General features: G+C 40.9%; 1 protein-coding gene across 1 annotated transcript in view; it reads right to left on the reverse strand.

Moving 5' to 3' along the window:
• The window catches only part of ADAM10 (ADAM metallopeptidase domain 10), a 48,618-nt gene that overhangs the window by 8,183 nt on the left and 22,245 nt on the right, over window positions 1-18,190 (reverse strand). Inside the window, exons 5-13 of the mRNA XM_080980727.1 lie at window positions 16,511-16,614; window positions 15,211-15,360; window positions 14,555-14,647; window positions 12,487-12,670; window positions 8,742-8,905; window positions 7,092-7,275; window positions 5,920-6,070; window positions 1,808-1,991; window positions 1,308-1,416 (exon numbers count right to left, since the gene is read on the reverse strand). Of these exons, the coding sequence (XP_080836853.1) occupies window positions 1,308-1,416; window positions 1,808-1,991; window positions 5,920-6,070; window positions 7,092-7,275; window positions 8,742-8,905; window positions 12,487-12,670; window positions 14,555-14,647; window positions 15,211-15,360; window positions 16,511-16,614 (1,323 nt within the window). The remainder of the gene's footprint in view (window positions 1-1,307; window positions 1,417-1,807; window positions 1,992-5,919; window positions 6,071-7,091; window positions 7,276-8,741; window positions 8,906-12,486; window positions 12,671-14,554; window positions 14,648-15,210; window positions 15,361-16,510; window positions 16,615-18,190) is intronic.

Below are 18,190 nucleotides of genomic sequence, written 5' to 3' on the forward strand. Positions count from 1 at the left end.
GGTGAATGGCTATACTCCAAGAGTGGGTTGCCATTTCTCATATCATGGGTTAAGATCTTGCTGCCTTTTACAAAGAGCAAGAAGAGGCTTATTTGTTATCTCAGTGCTAAGCACCACAGCATTAAAGACCAGATATAAGCTTATCAGTACAAGTACTGATGCACTTAGCACTAAGATCTGAGATCCCTTGTCATCACTTACTGCCAAGATCAGAGATAACAGATCTTTACGCCTCACATCACAGGTCACTGGGTAACTGATAGATGGATACAGTTTGCCCGAAAGGCCTCATGGGTCAAATTCAGAGGTCTGGTGAGCTTAATTAGGCTGGTGGGCTGGAGGTTCCTCCTGCCCTCAGGTTAAATGAATAGTCTTCATGAGATTGAAGTGTTACAACCAGGACTGAGCCAAGGCATTTTGGTGGTTGAAAGAGAAAAGAGAGGAACACCATTTGAACTAGTAGAATAGCACACAATGCACTGGGATGGTTTCTCACATGAGTAATTTCATTTCCTGCTGCAAAGGAGCAGAGATTTTTTAAATAAAGCTTGTGCACAAAATAAGCCAAGCTTGAACCCTGACAGGATGGAAGTATTGTCCGTGTGGGGCTTCCATGTCAGAGATGTTGGTCAATTGCCTGTTCAGGTGCACAGTCTGGGGATGCATCTGGATCCCACTCCGTCACTGGAGTCCCAGGGAGCCTCAGTGGCTAGAAGTGCTTTTACAAGGATCTCTCAATGGATTGTGTCCTCACACTTGGCTGTCCTTAAAAAGGTAAAGGTACCCCTGCCCGTACGGGCCAGTCTTGACAGACTCTAGGGTTGTGCGCTCATCTCACTCTAGAGGCCGGGAGCCAGCGCTGTCCGCAGACACTTCCGGGTCACGTGGCCAGCGTGACAAGCTGCATCTGGCGAGCCAGCGCAGCACACGGAACGCCGTTTACCTTCCCACTGGTAAGCGGTCCCTATTTATCTACTTGCACCCGGGGGTGCTTTCGAACTGCTAGGTTGGCAGGCGCTGGGACCGAATGACGGGAGCGCACCCCGCCGCGGGGATTCAAACCGCCGACCATGCGATCGGCAAGTCCTAGGCGCTGAGGTTTTACCCACAGCGCCACCCGTGTCCTTAATGGCACACAAGATCCACCTCTTGAGGCAATCATCTTTCTTCATGGTAAGGTTCTCTGAATAACTCAAGAGTTCTGCAAACTTTCCCCCAGCTTCAGTTTTATTGAATAAAAGTATCTGAAATTCTAGTATCAAAATCCAAGCTTACACTATTTATGTTTTAATGTGAAGAGAACTTACTTTTCTCCATGCAACATACGTGGCATAATTCTTTATCATCCTTTGCATCCGAACTGGCACATGTACATTCTTCTAAGCCATACTTCTCACAGATAGAACCAGCACATTGCTAGAGAAGAAAAGATACAATTTTTTTCCATACATGCTTTACATTCCAGAAAACTTAAGGTTTGTCATTTGTACAGGAAGAACCACCACCACCATATATTGTGAACTTTTTTCGGTACAGAGAGTAATATATTTCCCACTCTGGAAATAATAAAACTGGATGCATCAGCTGGTGGCACTTGATATAGACTGGGCAGAATACAAGGCCTGACAATGCAAAGCTTCAGAATGCCATTTCCTAAACACTAAGAAAATTCACAGGTTCTCCACTTGTTACCCAATAAAGGAAATGCTTTATTCCAGCAGGGGGAAATATACAATCATCCTGGGCCAGCAGCATGTAAGCTGAAAATGATTCCTTAGCTTTTCTGTAACATCTCTAGAAGACTTACTCCATTTATGCAAACTTGTGTATTTCTGTTGCAGTCCGTCAAGTTAGGCTTTGGTGCAGATGTTGGACAGAAAGAAGTGTTGCCATTGCACCTCCCTTCTTCCGCACACTCAGAATCATTTCGGCACTTTGCTCCAAATACCCTGAATGTACAAAATGATGTGCAACAGGGACCTTGACTGGGGCTGTAAAAGAGGGGGAAATACTCAGTTGTCACTTCTTAACAGGTACCTCCTATCACCTTATTCAGCCCACACATACCCTTTCGTTATTTAGCTGGAAGGATTAACTTTAGCCCTTGTTCTGTAGCCCATCACCAATATAGATCAAAACTTTAACCGATAAGCTTGCTCTTAAAAAGGTGCCTCCTATCACTCTTTAATCCCTATGACTGTGGGTATAACAGGGTTGTTTAAAGTCTCATTGATAGTTTTTAGCTGAATTCAAAAGCTTAAATCAGTATTAAAAAGAACAAGGCACTGAAAAGAACATGTGGGTCCCCCTTTCACGTGTAACACACTCAGCCCTACTTGTGGCACTTCCTTCAGTTTCAAATAATTTATTAGCTGCCTTTCAAGTGTTCAAGGCAACAAATAAATAAAATACATTCAACAAAAGCAAAACAGAGGTAACAACATCAATAAGAGCAAACAGCCTAGTCAAAGGCCAAACAGAAGGGATGTGTTTTATCCCATTGGCAGAAGGAAAACAGAAAATTGGAATTTGGAACTCAAAAGCAGAGCCAGAAAAGAGGACTAAAGCTAGCATGATCGACAATACAAAAAGACATGGACTTTGTCACCACTGGTGTTCTTTAACAAAAACTTATACTACTCAAAAGCCTCAAATAGTGACCCTATTCACATGTATCAGGACAATCAAAATTATTCAACCCCAATGCAAATCAGGTTTATTATCAAAATGTAGAGACTTACAGCTGTTTGCAATGAGCAAATCAAACAAAAGCGATTGAAATAGCTCAACACAACAGATGCTTCGAGTGGTTTCCCCAAATTCAGCTGAAATTGCAACTTATATTGGCTTCTTCAGTCTCACTATTATTCAGCCCCTTCAGGGCAAGCATCTTTAGTACTTAGGGAGCAGCCTTTTGCTACTATGACCTCCTGCAAAAGAGATGCATAGCCAAAGGCAGTTTCCAGCAGCATTCCTGAGGAATCTTAGCCCACTCCTCAGGAGCAATGGCTTCCAGTTCAGTAATATTCTTGGATTTGCATGCTGCAACCGCCTTCTTCAAATCCCACCAGAGATTTTCTATGCGGTTCAAGTCAGGTAACTGTGATGGCCACTGTAAAAGTTTCCAGGACTTCTGCAATCAAACCTTGGTGGAATCTGAGGTATGCTTGGGATCACTGTCCAGTGACGTCCAAGCTTCAGCTTCCTCACAGATGGCATGTTTCCTCCTAGGATTTCCTGATACTTCAGTGAATCCATCCTGCCTTCCACAAACTGCAAGTTTTGAGTGCCAGAGGATGTAAAGCAGCCCCAGAGCATCACTGAGCCACCACCATGCTTCACTGAGTTCTTTTTTTTTTTAATGATATTTATTAAGGTTTCAAAGAAAAGAATTACGTAAATAAAAAGAAAGGAAAAAAATACAAAAATAAAAATAAAAGGAAAATACAAAATACAGAAAAAAGATAAAAAACACTTAAAAAAATATATCAGTCTTTCCATGCCTTACATTCATTTCCTTGCTTCCCGAACCTCCTCACACCTCCCTTTTTTGTATTCCAATTCAGTTAGTTAATTCAGCAATTTCTTTCCCTCTTTGTTTTTATCTTAATCCTTTAACTTAATATTTTATAACTTTGGATTCTCACCTGTTAACAGTCCATTTTTACATACACCTTTATAACATTGCTGCTTAAACCACTTAAGTTCATTCTGACATCATTCTAACATTCATTAATTTTGCAATATTTCTGTAAATAGTCTTTAAATTTCTTCCAATCTTCTTCCACCGACTCTTCTCCCTGGTCTTGGATTCTGCCAGTCATTTCCGCCAATTCCATGTAGTCCATCACCTTCATCTGCCATTCTTCCAGAGTGGGTAAATCTTGTGTCTTCCAATACTTTGCAATAAGTATTCTTGCTGCTGTTGTGGCGTACATAAAGAAAGTTCTGTCCTTCTTTGGCACCGTTTGGCCGACCATGCCCAGGAGAATGGCCTCTGGTTTCTTCAGAAAGGTATATTTAAATACCCTTTTCATTTCATTATAAATCATCTCCCAGAAAGCCTTAATCCTTGGGCACGTCCACCAAAGGTGAAAAAATGAACCTTCAGTTTCTTTACATTTCCAACATTTATTATCGGGCAAATGATAGATTTTTGCAAGCTTGACTGGTGTCATGTACCACCTGTATATCATTTTCATAATATTCTCTCTTAAGGCATTGCATGCCGTAAACTTCATACCTGTGGTCCATAACTGTTCCCAGTCAGCCATCATTATGTTATGTCCAACATCTTGTGCCCATTTAATCATAGCAGATTTCACCGTTTCATCCTGTGTATTCCATTTCAACAGCAAGTTATACATCTTTGACAAAATCTTAGTTTTGGGTTCTAGCAGTTCTGTTTCTAATTTTGATTTTTCCACCTGGAAGCCAATTTTCTTGTCCAAATTGTATGCCTCCATTATCTGATAATAATGAAGCCAGTCTCGCACTTTGTTTTTTAATTTCTCAAAACTCTGCAATTTCAGTCTATCTCCCTCTTGTCATGCTTCACTGAGTTCTTCTCAGCGTATGCTTCATTCTTCCTCCTCCAGATGTAGCGCTGATCCATGGGGCCAGAAAGTTCCAAATTTTGTTTCATTGCACTACAGAACAGAATCTCAAAACCTCTGTGGCTTATTTATATGATTTTGAGCATACTGGATCCGACTTCTCTTGTGCTTTTGGTTTCGTAGTGGTGTACGTCCTGGGAGTCCTGGGATGGAAACCTTCTGCATTTAGTACGTGCCTTACTGTGCTCACTAAAACCTCAGTGCCTGCTGCCACCAAGTCTTGCTGCAGCTCTTTTGCAGTCACTCAAGATTTTTTCCCAGCCTGCCTTCTCAGAAATCTGGTTGGTGCCACAGATAGCTTTTTCCCCCTGCCCCATCCAGGTAATGTAACCATTGTTCCTTTAACTTTGAGCTTGCAAACTATGTTCCCAACTATGTGCCTCTAGGAACATTCAGTGCCTTCACTATCTTTTTGTATCCTGCTCCTTGTTTGTGAAGGCCGATGATCTCTTCACTTACCTTCTTGGACCATTCTCTTGACTTACGTTGTATTTCTAACATGCAGCCAAATTTGATGCTCAGCAAACCTCTAGGCCCAGGGGTTTTCAACCTTTTGGAGTCCATGGCTCCCTTGACCAACTACATTCTTTCTGTGACACCCCTGTGGGGCTCAGGAGCCCAGTTATGTCACACCTTCCTTGCAGAGCCAGCAGCCCCTCACCCCTTTTTGAACACCCTCCCTTGTAGAGTGTTCCCTCAGTCTCCTCTCCTTGGGAGTCCTCCAGGCGGCAGCCGCCACCCCTGGTCTCTAAACCCCCTCCACCCCAAAGAGAGGTGCATCCACATCCCACCCACAGGGACCTGGAAAGATGCCCCCAGTCTTAGCAGCCCGACAGAGACTGGCCAAAGATGAACTTGAGGCCAGCACCTTACTCACCTTAGGAGGCAGCAATGGGTGCCAATGAGCCTGCACGGCATAAAGGCTCCACATCAGTGCTGGGCATTCAGTTCCCAGGCAGGCCTTGCACACAGCAAGCATCATGAGACAACACCTGTTGTATTTGTGCTGTTGTGAGGGATTCTATTCAGGGAGTTGGGTAATAGTGAGACTGGAGAAGCCAGTATGCCAGCTGAATTTGGGGAAGCATCCACTGTATTGAGCTATTTCAATTGCTTCTGTTTGATCTGCTCACTGCAAACAGCTGAAAGTCTTTAATTTTGATAATAAACACAATTTGAAAGGGGGGTTGAATAATTTCAATTGCCACTGTAAATTGTGATTTACAGATACTTATTGGCAAAATGTTCAGGGGCAGCAATAGTCAAGCAGTTAGATAGTGAAAACCAAGTTGGACATCAATACCTGCACTGCTGGCCTGGTTTTAGTTTGCACTTCTTGTCTTCTGGTTGGTTTGCATCATAGCAACAGTCATCTTTACACTGGTCACTGTAACCACAATCACACTGCTCTCCTTGCTCCACCAATCCATTCCCACAGATAGGTTGACCAGATTCTGAAAAGCAGGAAGATCTTCAGAACACTTTGTCCCTTAAACATATATTGTGAGATATTTAGAGAAACACTGGAGGTCACAGTGATTAACTGAACCAAAACAAAAGGGAAATTCCTTTTAAATAACCAGAGCAGGTATGGGAAACAAGTTGCATTTTTTGTTGTTGCTTAAAATGTTCTATTTACTCAAAACATGTGGATATTGCTCTCCATCCAGTAGATTCCAAGATAGTGAACAAATATAATGATTTTATTGATAAAAGTATTTCTATGCTGCAATATCAGAGCCATATATGGCTATGTAAACTAAAAAAAACTGTACGAAAAAATTCTTAAAATGACTAGTCAGTTTAAAAAAATATCCTTTGTACAGCCACATAGGCCTGTGGCATGAAAAAATATTTAAGTGATGCCTGCAAGTCAAAAGGAATGCTTGCTGAATCTCTGCTGGAACTGGAACTTTAGCAATAATATTTGGCAACAGCTAAACCATAGGCTAAGGCACTGCATGCATTTATATGCCTGGGAATACAGAAACGTAACCAGGAGTAAAAAGGTTGCCACTTAATGGTGTGGTGCATTTCTTTGTGAAAAGATGCTTTGCAATCAGGACACCACCAACACAAAAACCCTCTCCTTTGTTGTGACACAGTGCACATCTGTTAAGAAGGGCCCTTGAAGAAGAGCTCCAAGCAGATCTCAAAACATGGGTAGGTTGGGACAAGAATTTGAGTCTTTAAAGGTAAATGCCAGCACCTTGAACAGGACCCAGAAAAATAGCATCTGTGTGAGCTAGGGGGTGGGACACTTGTGAACAAGCAGAGCTATAGTTTATTGGTGACAAGCAAGGTTCTTGCTTGGTTTTGCTTGGCTTTCTTTTTTATCTATTGGAGGGACAACTGGCCAGTGAAATTTTCAAAAATGACAAATTGGGGAGTCTTGAGACTGTCTAGATTTCATACTGATACCCTATTCCCATATCACCCTCCCCCCCAAAAAACATGGATGAATTATCAACCTACCAACAAAACAATTATTTCTCTTTTTTTCAAGAACTTGGCTGATATTCCGAACGCTACAGATAGAGAATTTGTTGTTGTTAAGTTTGTCCCCAGATGTTGCTCTTGCATACATTATGTAATTGCCATTTTCTTTCTGTCCCAAGTTTTTAGACTCTCCTGGAGTGCATTCTGTTCCAGAATCATGCTGCAAGAGAGATAATTCTCGGTTTAATTTTCTGTTGTCTTAAAGGCAGCTTTACAGTAATAGTGTTAGTGGAGGAGTGAATGTCACCAGGATAAGAGGCAGGCAGGGTTAGGGAGAAATGATATTTGCAGCCAGTTTTCCTGGAATTAACTTGGAAACTTTTCATAGAACATTCACCAACCAGCACCCATAAGCAATATTATATTTTTCTTACATTCAATAGATTGTTTCTATCCATTAATAACCAATATGTTATCCCCTTATCTGCACAATATGAACAGTCTGAGCACCAACTGAAGTAAAATTTAGACTTAAAACCACAACAAACCACTCTAGCAATAGATAAAACCAATGGCTTCAAGTTACAAGAAAGGAGATTCCAACCAAACATTTGGAAAAACTTTCTGGCAGTAAGAGCTATTTGACAGTGGAACATTCTCCCTTGGGAGGTTGTGGACTCTCCTTTCTTGGAGGTTTTTAAGCAGAGGTTGGATGGACATCTGTCATGGATGCTTTAGCTGAGATTCCTGCATTGCAGGGGGTTGGACTAGATGACCCATGGGCACCTTCCAACTCTATGATTCTATGACTCTTCCAATTCTATAATTCTATGAAAACAAAAAACATTTTAATATTTCAAAGTGCTTTGAGCATCCAAACTCCAAGTTCAGCATAAACTGGCATTGCTAATCCCAACATGTTTTATATCCCAGTGGAAGGTGTTCAGTATCAATACAAGCTAGTCACATAAACCATAAGAGACGTGGCAATTTTTTCTTAAACATTTGGCATAAGTGATAAGAGTTATATTTAACACTATCAAAAGCCAGGACAAATAAATGGATTCTCCACATTATGTTAACCAGACTATATATCATTGCTTACATTTTGGCAAGGCAAGTTGCAATAACTGTGTCCACACAAGAGAGTGTGTCCGCCTTTGTATTTATACAAACAGCACATTCCACATGGTTATTGCAAACTACTCCTACCACATCTCACACAAGTCCTAGTAATTTCACTGAAGCTTGCAAAGGACATGTTCTTGGAAAGCAGAGTTCAGTCCTTGTTAACGTCTATCTTGCAGAAGCTTGCTAGCACATGTGACCCTGCAGGCTGTGAAAAACAAGGCCAAACTGTATAGGAACAAGCCAGTATTCTTTCAACTATGCCATAGCAAAGGCTCTAAAATGTCATTTCTCTGAGAGAGAGAGAGAGAGAGAGAGAAGCATTTGCTCTGTTGCACAAGGTCATAAGTGCACTGTGAAAGTATGATAATTCCTGATTGCCCACGTTCAAAAGTCAAGGCTTGGATGCAACAAACTGTTAACTTGGGAGAAGCACAACTCACATCAGTTCTATTTACACAAAACAGGAGGGGAGGATTTCAGCACAACTCTTGGGTACCCCTAATCTGCTGTAGAAGCAGGGCTAGCTAGGAATGCAGCTGTAACACTCATACTTACTGGAGAACCAAAGTTATGTCCAACTTCATGTGCAAAGGTGATATGAGAGACCTTAGGAGGGACGTGGGAACCATAGTTCTGTACTGTGATGATGCCAGTATTTAAGGATTTCTTTTTGCCGTCAGAATAAAGCTTGCTCTTTTCACATATACCACCAGAGCTCCCTGCAGTTAAAATTAAGCAAAAGCATTTTAAAAGGGGATTATTCTAGATTCACTAGAAAGCTATGAATAAATATTCCAGCTAAGAAAATGCCACAATAGAGTTTTTCTCGCCATTACTTTTGTTATCAAAACATCTCACCCTATATTCTGGCACAATTAGCAAGGAGCAACTGTAACAAAGCTCTTTGTGCAAAGAGTGAATGACAGGCAGATTTATTGGCCATGTTTAATCCCCTGCAAAGCATTCCCTTCCATCAGAAGTTCAAATTTCTGGCACATTCCACACTTTACTTAAGTGGACATTTCATTGATTGGGGTTAAGTGAGGAACTGCTTTAGTTTATGTAACATTACTACCCCACCTCTAGTATCATTTGGAATAATCTCCAACACAGAACTTCTGCCACAGAACAACAAACTGACACAGTGAGTTTTTCCTACGAATTGGCTGATACCTTAGAGCAGGCTTCCTCAACCTCGGCCCTCCTGATGTTTTGAGACTACAATTCCCATCATCCCTGACCACTGGTTCTGCTAGTTAGGGATCATGGGAGTTGTAGGCCAAAAACATCTGCAGGGCCGAGGTTGAGGAAGCCTGCCTTAGAGAGCGGCTGCTGGTCAGTGTAGGCAAGGCCAAGCTAGATGGGCCAGTGGTCTCATTCAGTGCAAGGCAGCTTTCCATGATCCTATGACCACTTTCCACAATCCTATCATTCCATTCAGGCTCTATTTGAAATTTTGATTCTTTGCTCCAGCATGTATCACTGGCCTTCCACTCTGTCACCAAGTTTGGAAAGGGTCTCACAACTGGGATAGTTCAATCAGTAGAGCATGAGAATCTTAATCTCAGGTTTGTGGGTTTGAGCCCCACATTCCTGCATTGCAGGTAGTTGGACTAGCTGACCCTTGTGGTCCCTTCCAACTCTACGACTCTATGATCTTAGGATTTTAGCAGGAGAAGTAATTTTTTTTTGGGGGGGGGCCTACAAACTATGCCTCAGTGAGGAAAAAAAGTTTTATCTTATACTGGAGAGGAGGACCTGCAGCCCTTATGTGACCCTTAGCCTTTCATATGGCTTTCAGAGAGAGACGGCGTGGGGCAGAGACAAAGCTTTACAATCCTGCACTGCCACAAACTTTTCCCACCCTCAGCTGCAACCCCCAATGGCCAACAGTCTATTCTATATGGAGGTCAACATGCACTTGCAGGGGTAGACTATAAATTCTTGAGGTCCTCAAATATGTGCTTCTTAAACTGTGATTCTTCCAAGTGCTACAGTTCAAGTGCTTAAATAGCACACTTTGCTGTTGCAAAGTACTTAGCCTAAGAATATCTGCTTATCTCAGCAAGCAGTATGACTCATTCTTAAGAGTATATTTACAGACCAACTGTTCTTCGGGAAGTTTGGGTTGAAACCACAAAGACAAAAATATCAGTTAGACAAGTCACACCCACTTCTGAGTTACCAGTTATCCAAAATTGTCTTCCTGAAGATGAAACTACTGATCAACAGGAATTTTAATAGGATGGTGGCAAAGGTTGTGACCTGAAAATAACATAAATTGTGGTATGCAGAGGTTAACAGTAGTCTCTCGAAGGTTTTGTTTGTTTGTTTTTGAGGAAGGGGCTATGTTACGTCTGCAGAAAAATAATGCAAGAGTTGCCAAAATAACCAGCCGTCTGTGGGCTTTAAAAATGATATTTGCAGAAGGATAAGGTTGATAATTTTCACTCCTTCTTCTATACATTACTCATTAAATGTATATGTTGTTTTTCAGTCAGTATTGACTCCCAAAGCAGCTTAAAAAAGAAGTTATTTTTGCCATCCAAATGCTGTGTAGAGAAATGCCCTAAAGTGTATTTCATGCACCTAAATGCCCTGAAGTGAAACACCCATAAGTTCCTGCTTGGCAGGGGGTTGGACTCGATGGCCCTTGTGGTCTCTTCCAACTCTATGATTCTATGATTCTATGATTCTATGATTCTATAAGTCACCTGTATAGTGGTTAGTGAGTTCAAACCATAATCAGTTCAAAAGACATTCTCCTGTTTAAGGCTTGCTCCCCGAAGGTGACTTGGATAAGTACAAAAAGGAAAATCCTAATGACAATGCCTGAAAAGGACTACAGGATAATGCCTTATGCCAATTATCTAACTCAGTATTGTCTACACACTGACTGGCAGTAAGTCTCCGGTTTCAGACAGGGCCTTTCGCAGCCCTACATAAGAGATGCTGGGATTAACCTGGGATATTCTGCATTCAAAGCAGGTGCTCTGCCCCTGAACTATAGCCTTTCCCTAAGCCCATTGAAACAGAAGCAGATCTGCTTTGCCACTTGCTCTTAGGCAGAACCTGGACATTAAGTAGTAAACAAGCGAAGTTACCTCTATCCAAAGACCAGACATGAGCAAGGCAACCTGTCTTCTGTCAATGGGCTACAGTTAGCAGTGGGAAAAACAACTTGTAGTCTATCATTCTACTACTGCCTTCTATTTCCTCTTCCTCTGTATCCCAGAGACTGTTGCAGAATGGACTGGCCACTCTTGCCAAAGGTTTGAACTGACTGCTTGCAAAGGGTTTTTGAAATTAGTTTGAGTTTCACATCCTTCTAGCCTTGGACTGTGCTAGATGATCCTTCCACTTTGGTTAACTGCAATGAGGGCAGCTTTAGACACTTAAGCAAGACTCTTCCCTTTATACTACAGTGGTACCTCTGTTTATGTACTTAAATTTGTTCTGGAGGTCCGTTCTTAACCCGAAACCGTTCTTAACCTGAGGCACGCTTTTGCTAATGGGGCCTCCCACTGCCACCATGTGACTTCCACTCGCATCCCAGGGCAAAGTTTGCTACCCAGAACACCTACTTCCAGGTTAGCGGAGCTCGTTACCCAAAGTAAGGAGGATGGTACATAACCAGAGGTTCCACTGTACACAGTTTAAATGGGCACTGATGATACCAAATGGCAGTTGTTCTGGTATTGTCTAGCATAGAATTCCCCAACACAGTGCCCTCCTGGTATTTTGGACTACAACTTTTATCAGCTGCTGCCAGCACTGCCATATGATGCTGAGGCTGATAGGAGTTGTAGTCCAAAATGTCTGGAGGTCATCAGGTTAGGAAAAGCTGTAACTTTTTTTCTGGCTGGTTAAGATTTATTTCAACACTTCAGCTGTAGGGTGGAAGTTAATCTCCTGTGCCTCATATACTCTTGTGAGAGTAAGGAGCACATGACAACTACGTAGTATAAGTGAAAAGAAGTATCACCTCAGTCAGGCAAGCCTGCCAGGTAGCAAGGTATGCTGCCTTTCAGTAACACTAGGAGTTTAACCATTTAAACTAGGCAACACAATCATTTAAGAATTTTGGCCATGATGGAACTCTGTGTATAGAGCCAGGCCATTGCCACAACACTGACAGGCAGCAGCTCTCCAGGATACAGGTAAATAGATATCCTTGCTAACAGATATCATTTTAACTGGAGATGCCAGATTGGTCTTGATCTTAAGATCTTAAACACACAAGATGCCCTCTATACTTCACTCAAGCAACATAAACTTTTTTTTTTTTTTTTTTTTTTACCTGAAGGTGCTCCAACCCAAGCCAAGCCAAGGACACCATCATCAAAATCACGATCAGTGAACACATAGGCTAAACAATAGTCATCATGATTCTGCTCAGAATTGAGTTCCAAAAATTTCTCCACACCAATATTTGGAAATCTGAAGGGATTGGTAGGGTCTTTTTCATCTTGAGTAGTGTTGATCTAAAAGAAAAGGTTCTGCGGTGTCAAATAACTCTTGCTAGCCAAGTAGCAGCTTTTCAAAGATGTAACCTATGCTCACTGTAAGAATCCACACTGCAAAAGACTGATTCACAGATATAATAATATACATTACTCAATCTCACCAGTTTAACATTCAGTGACTCAGAAATGAATTATATGAACAGTACCCACTGAAAAGCATTGAGAGGGGGAAAGAAAACTCTGTGGTGCTTGATCTGCAAAAGCAGTTCAACACATGCAATTTGTGGCTTGATGTTGCAGTCATTAAGAGGCATGGTATGAAGTGACACAGGACCAGAGAAAAGATTATTTGCCAAGAGCCAAGGAACTGCTTTAATCACCACCCAAGGACAACAAGTAAATGGTAACAATGTAATAAGCTCAACAGATGTACTCCAATTCCTAGGGGCTAGTAAATTTAAACAAAGAGGAAGCAAATGCACAGGAGAAATCCCTTGAACTCTAAGGGAAAATGTAATTGGAATCAAAGAACATTTGCAGTTATAGGAAAGCTTCAGGGCCTCAATACCATCACCCAATAGTACAGATGGAGTGGCATAAAATTTATATTGGCCAGAAAATGGAGATAAAATATCACACCCAAAATCTGAGTGTCAGAGGATGTATGCTACAACAGTAGCAAGAATACTCATCGCGAAGTATTGGAAGACACAAGATTTACCCACCCGGGAAGAATGGCAGATGAAGTTGATGGACTATATGGAATTGGCGGAAATGACTGGCAGAATCCGAGACCAGGGAGAAGAGTCGGTGGAAGAAGATTGGAAAAAGTTTAAAGACTATTTACAGAAATATTGTAAAATCAATGAATGTTAGAAAAATGTTGGAATGAAGTTATATGGCTTCAGCAGAAATGTTATAAGGAATTAAGTATAAATAGATTAATAGAGAATTAAAGGGGAAAATAAGGTCAAAATGTGTTAAGATAATTATAGGATAGAAAGCAGAGGAAGATGGAAAGGAATTGCTGAAACAACTAATAGAAGTGGAATACAAAAGGGGAGGTGTGAGGAGGTCATGGAAACAAGTGAATGAAAGATTGAAACTAAAAAAATAAATAAATCTGAGTGTCAGATTGTCAACATCACTCTGCACACATGGACAGCCTATCTTACACTTAAGAAAGGGTGGAAAGAAAGAACATTTGCCTTTTATTGCTCTCAAACCCGTAAGGTTTGTTTTTCATGTCATCAAGTCTGAGCACTATATTATTAATTATATAATTATATAATCTCTCTGAGACAAAGTGACTAGGTCTAAGCCCACCAGCGGGTTCCAAAGCTGAGCAGGTATTCAGACCCAAATGCGAAGTCCAAAACTTCTCCACTATACTAGGCAGGGCTTCTTAGTAAATAATCTAATTTCACCAACTGATTTTCCTTGAGATTTTCAGAAACTCAGTCCACCCCTCTATTAGTGGAATTTGGAGGAGAATCTCAATGCTTATGTTAGTCAAAATGGTACCACACACAAGAGGGAAGAACTTCACGCTGCTCTGCGGCTATGGAAGACTGAATGTGTTTGGGGGAGGATGGCAAGCTGTGGGAGGAGGAATGAAATGGGTAACCTGGAAGAGGTATGGCTGGCTGGCACCCTGACCAAGAACATTTCTCAATGCAACGTTTTGTTGCTGGTTTCATTTGTAGCGAAGATTCAAAAGTTGCCTCCACATCTTTTATTCCATTAGTGTAAATAGGGTAAGAATTAACAGTATGTTCACCAGCACTGGACTACTGGAATAAATAATAGGCAACTGAAAACACTTTATTTAGCAGGAATGGCTAAGTTAGCTAGAGCTTGCAAGGAACAGAAATTCTAAAAATTAAATTACAGAGTACTTACTCTTATTCGTTTCACCATAAAACTGATATTTCGGATTCCTGAGAAATCTGTTGACTGGTAAATTGTGTCAATTGCTTTAACATGGCTGGATATCTGAAACAGAAGAAGGTTAAAGTTCTGTGCATGTAGTTATCTGAGAGGCAAAATGTCAAGGGAGCTGCCTTAAACCATTGATTCATTTGGTTCATTTACTTCTTTATTTAAATAAGTATTTATGTACCACCCTCATAAATATGTCAGGGCCAGGTACAGCAATATAAAAGCAGTTTAAAAACTATTAAAAGCAGTACAAAATAACAGGCTGTTGCTCTAGGGTTCTAATCCTACCTGGAGATGAACCTGGAACCTTTTGTATAATAATAAGCATGTGCTCTACCACATCCCAGGGGAATTTCAGGGTCCACCCCCTGCATGGGCATTTATCGTATGTTCTAGAGATACATAAATACCCATAGTGCACATCCACAAGTAACTATAGGTTCTGTTGCTGACAATGTGCTTTTTATGTGTTGTGCAAAAAGTTGTATACATGACAATTTTCCAGAAAAGAACAATGTAGGCAGTTGTACATTAAGATGACTTTTTACATAAAGGACATCCTCCTTTCACCTCCTTTAAAAGAAAACTATCACTTGAAGCAATAGCTAAACACTTACCTGCGCAATCACAGCTTCTCTTGTTCCATAATATCTAAAGAATAGGTGGTCTGTCTGAATATAGAGTTGACAAGTGTTTTTTTCAGCTTGAGCAGCTCGTTTTCTTCTTAAAAGCTCTGGGCCATGATTGGTAGATTCCTCTAAAGTTTGCTGCAGCATACAAAGCCAAGGAGCTTAGCAATATAGATAAATAACACTTCTATACAGCCTTCCAGTTCAAAGAATACAGAGACCAACAGCACAATCCTAACCATTACTACTCAGGAGTAAATCCTATTGAATTCAGTGGGGCTTACTCCTGGGTAAGTAGGATTAGGATTGCAGCCTCAGTTACACACAACGAAAAACGTTATGCACTGTAACACAATAGTGACAATCTGCATTAAAAACAGGGGGGGGGGCGGGAAAGGATGAGAGAAAATAAGGCCTGTTAAGAACCTTCAAATCAAGCAGGGCTCCAACACGTAGAAGGTATCTGTGGGCAAGTGGTGACTAACAATTTGTATTGGCTGGTAAATTCTGATGCAGTAATATGCAAAGATGTGTTCAACACCGAAGCTTCTATCCTCCATCATGCAGGACTTGGCTGTCCTCTTTAGTGAGAGAGTGGTCTGACACATCTCTGCACTGTCCACAATTACAGTTGCTTGAATCCAGCCACATTCCCCTATTACCATACGTACTGGCACAGTGACTTGGCTCTTAAAAATGTTTGCCTCCAATTAATCTGGCACATGCAAAGTTTATCTAAGGACTAAGAGGAAATAAAATAGCTCATGAGCCAGCTGAATGCATGAATGAAGTTTCAATGAAAAAAGACACATTTCTGCAGCCTGAGGAAATTTTCAGCCAAGTTTTTAGGCCTGCTACTGACAGGTATTTAAAATGTTCTTAAAAGCTGCAATTAACTTTTAATCAAAATCAGAAAACCTAATAAATCAACTTAGCTTAATGGTATCCATGTTCTTGACTGTAAAGCTTCAGGAAATTTAATGTAAACTGCATTATCAGGTAATATGATTCAGATCCAAGTAACAGTTTAACTAGTTTTGTGCCATCAAGGGTTCTTTGAGCTTGTATTTCTCATACAGTCCTCCTATGACATATATCAATTCCTTTTTGAAACTGAAGGGGGAGAGTCTGCAATAATGACATAGTTATCACAAGGCATGATCCTTGGTCATGGCTACAGTAAACAGCTCTTTGGCTTCTGGCTAAAGAATGTAAGTTCCTTTACAAAGCTATGAGCATCCTAATACGGAGTAGTGGGGGTCAGGAGTAAATGATTATATTTATATACCTGGCTCATGGGCTCTTCTACACCAGTCATTTGGTACTTTCTCATTCTTTCAAATACGGAATGATCTGCACAGCCACCTTGTGGTCCATATTTATGTGGGTATCCTAGAACACAAAGCAAGTGACTAGTTGGATCTTAATTATGAAACTAGTGACAGATCTGCCTAATACTTGTAAGTTACTATCAAATCTTTTTAGTGAAGACAATCTGGATGCTTCCCACATAAGCCATTTTGAACTTAAGATATCAATTTCCCTCCAAGTTTAAAACAAACAAATCCTATTTTAAGATTACAGTGATTTCAAAGTAACTAAAAAGGGGGAAAAGAGTTAACTAATGCCAATGAACAGTTAGGACTATGTCAGTCCTTATCAGGACTATGTCAGTTTTGACTATGCAGCATTTAAGAGCTTGCATACTGGAGAGGCACAGAAGAATCAGGTAGTAGGTATGTACAAAGAGATGTTCATGGTTTGATACCGCATGCTCACAAGAAGGCTGCAATTATTTACAAACTGTTTTCTAATGTTAAATAGTGCCTCCAGCTGCAACTTTGTTATTACTGATATGAGCAATAATTAGGCCCAAATGCCACTGCTACCAGCAGGTTGCACAAGTAGAGGACTCATTCACATGTAACACTAACATGGTTTACTATAAATGTGAGTGTGTGTGGATACTGTGCTCCTCCTCTGGACCTCCTGTGAGGTTAAGCCATGGTTTCGCTTTAAAATGTTATCCATTTTTTTTGGCTTGTGGTTTGTCTCACTATGGACAAGACCATGAGCTGTAAACTCTAAAGCAGACTTTGGTTACAAGCTCATGGTTCGTCTAGAGGAAGCTAATAAAGGAATTTAAACAAACCAAAAGATATGTATCAGGCGATACAGGTGGCCTCACAAAAATCTCATCTGTCAAAGTCCAAGGTAAAGGGGGTGTATTCAACAAACAATGAAAACTGCTTGACACTAGGAGCGATCACCCATTATGCCCCCTCCTGGGCTGCAACCCCCTCCCCATGATTCTTGAGGGCAATGAAACTAACAAGTAGGCCCTCTTTGCACATATTAACATCTGACAGAATCCGTAAAGAAAGAGGTAGTTCTTCAGATATTTGGAGTAATTTAGCACTTTATGGCAGCATCTTGAACTGGGCTCAGAAACTAACTGGCAACCAATACAGCTGTTTCAAAACAGAGATAATGTACATTTTACATGAAACCCCAGCTCATCACATGGCCACAGTATTTTAGACAAGATGAAGTTGACAAATCATGTTCAAGGCCAGCCCCACATAGTGCACATTGCAAAGTCTGACTGGGAGGTTACCAGAGCATGGAGTTCAGTGACCAGGTAATATACCCTGACTGGCTCTCAGGTAGCATTCTTGAGGCAAAGAAGCAGCATGGCCAATAAAAATAATAATTTAATAATAAATTTAAAAAATACAGCCAGGCATTATAGGAGTTGTAGTCCAGGAGCATCTGCAAGGTTAGCCAGCCCTTTAGTAAGATGCCTAACTCATGCTCTAGAAGAACACTGGCATTACTCATGTGGTTGTTTGGACGTGAACTCGGTCAAAGAAGGAGAAGCAATATATATTAATTTGGGGTTTATTTTTTCCATCCCAATTAAGTAAATGATGCTATAATACAAAATATACATGTCATCTATGACTTC

The sequence above is a fragment of the Podarcis pityusensis genome (genome assembly GCF_964106645.2).
Source record: "Podarcis pityusensis genome assembly, chromosome: 14".
NCBI classification, from domain to species: domain Eukaryota; kingdom Metazoa; phylum Chordata; class Lepidosauria; order Squamata; family Lacertidae; genus Podarcis; species Podarcis pityusensis.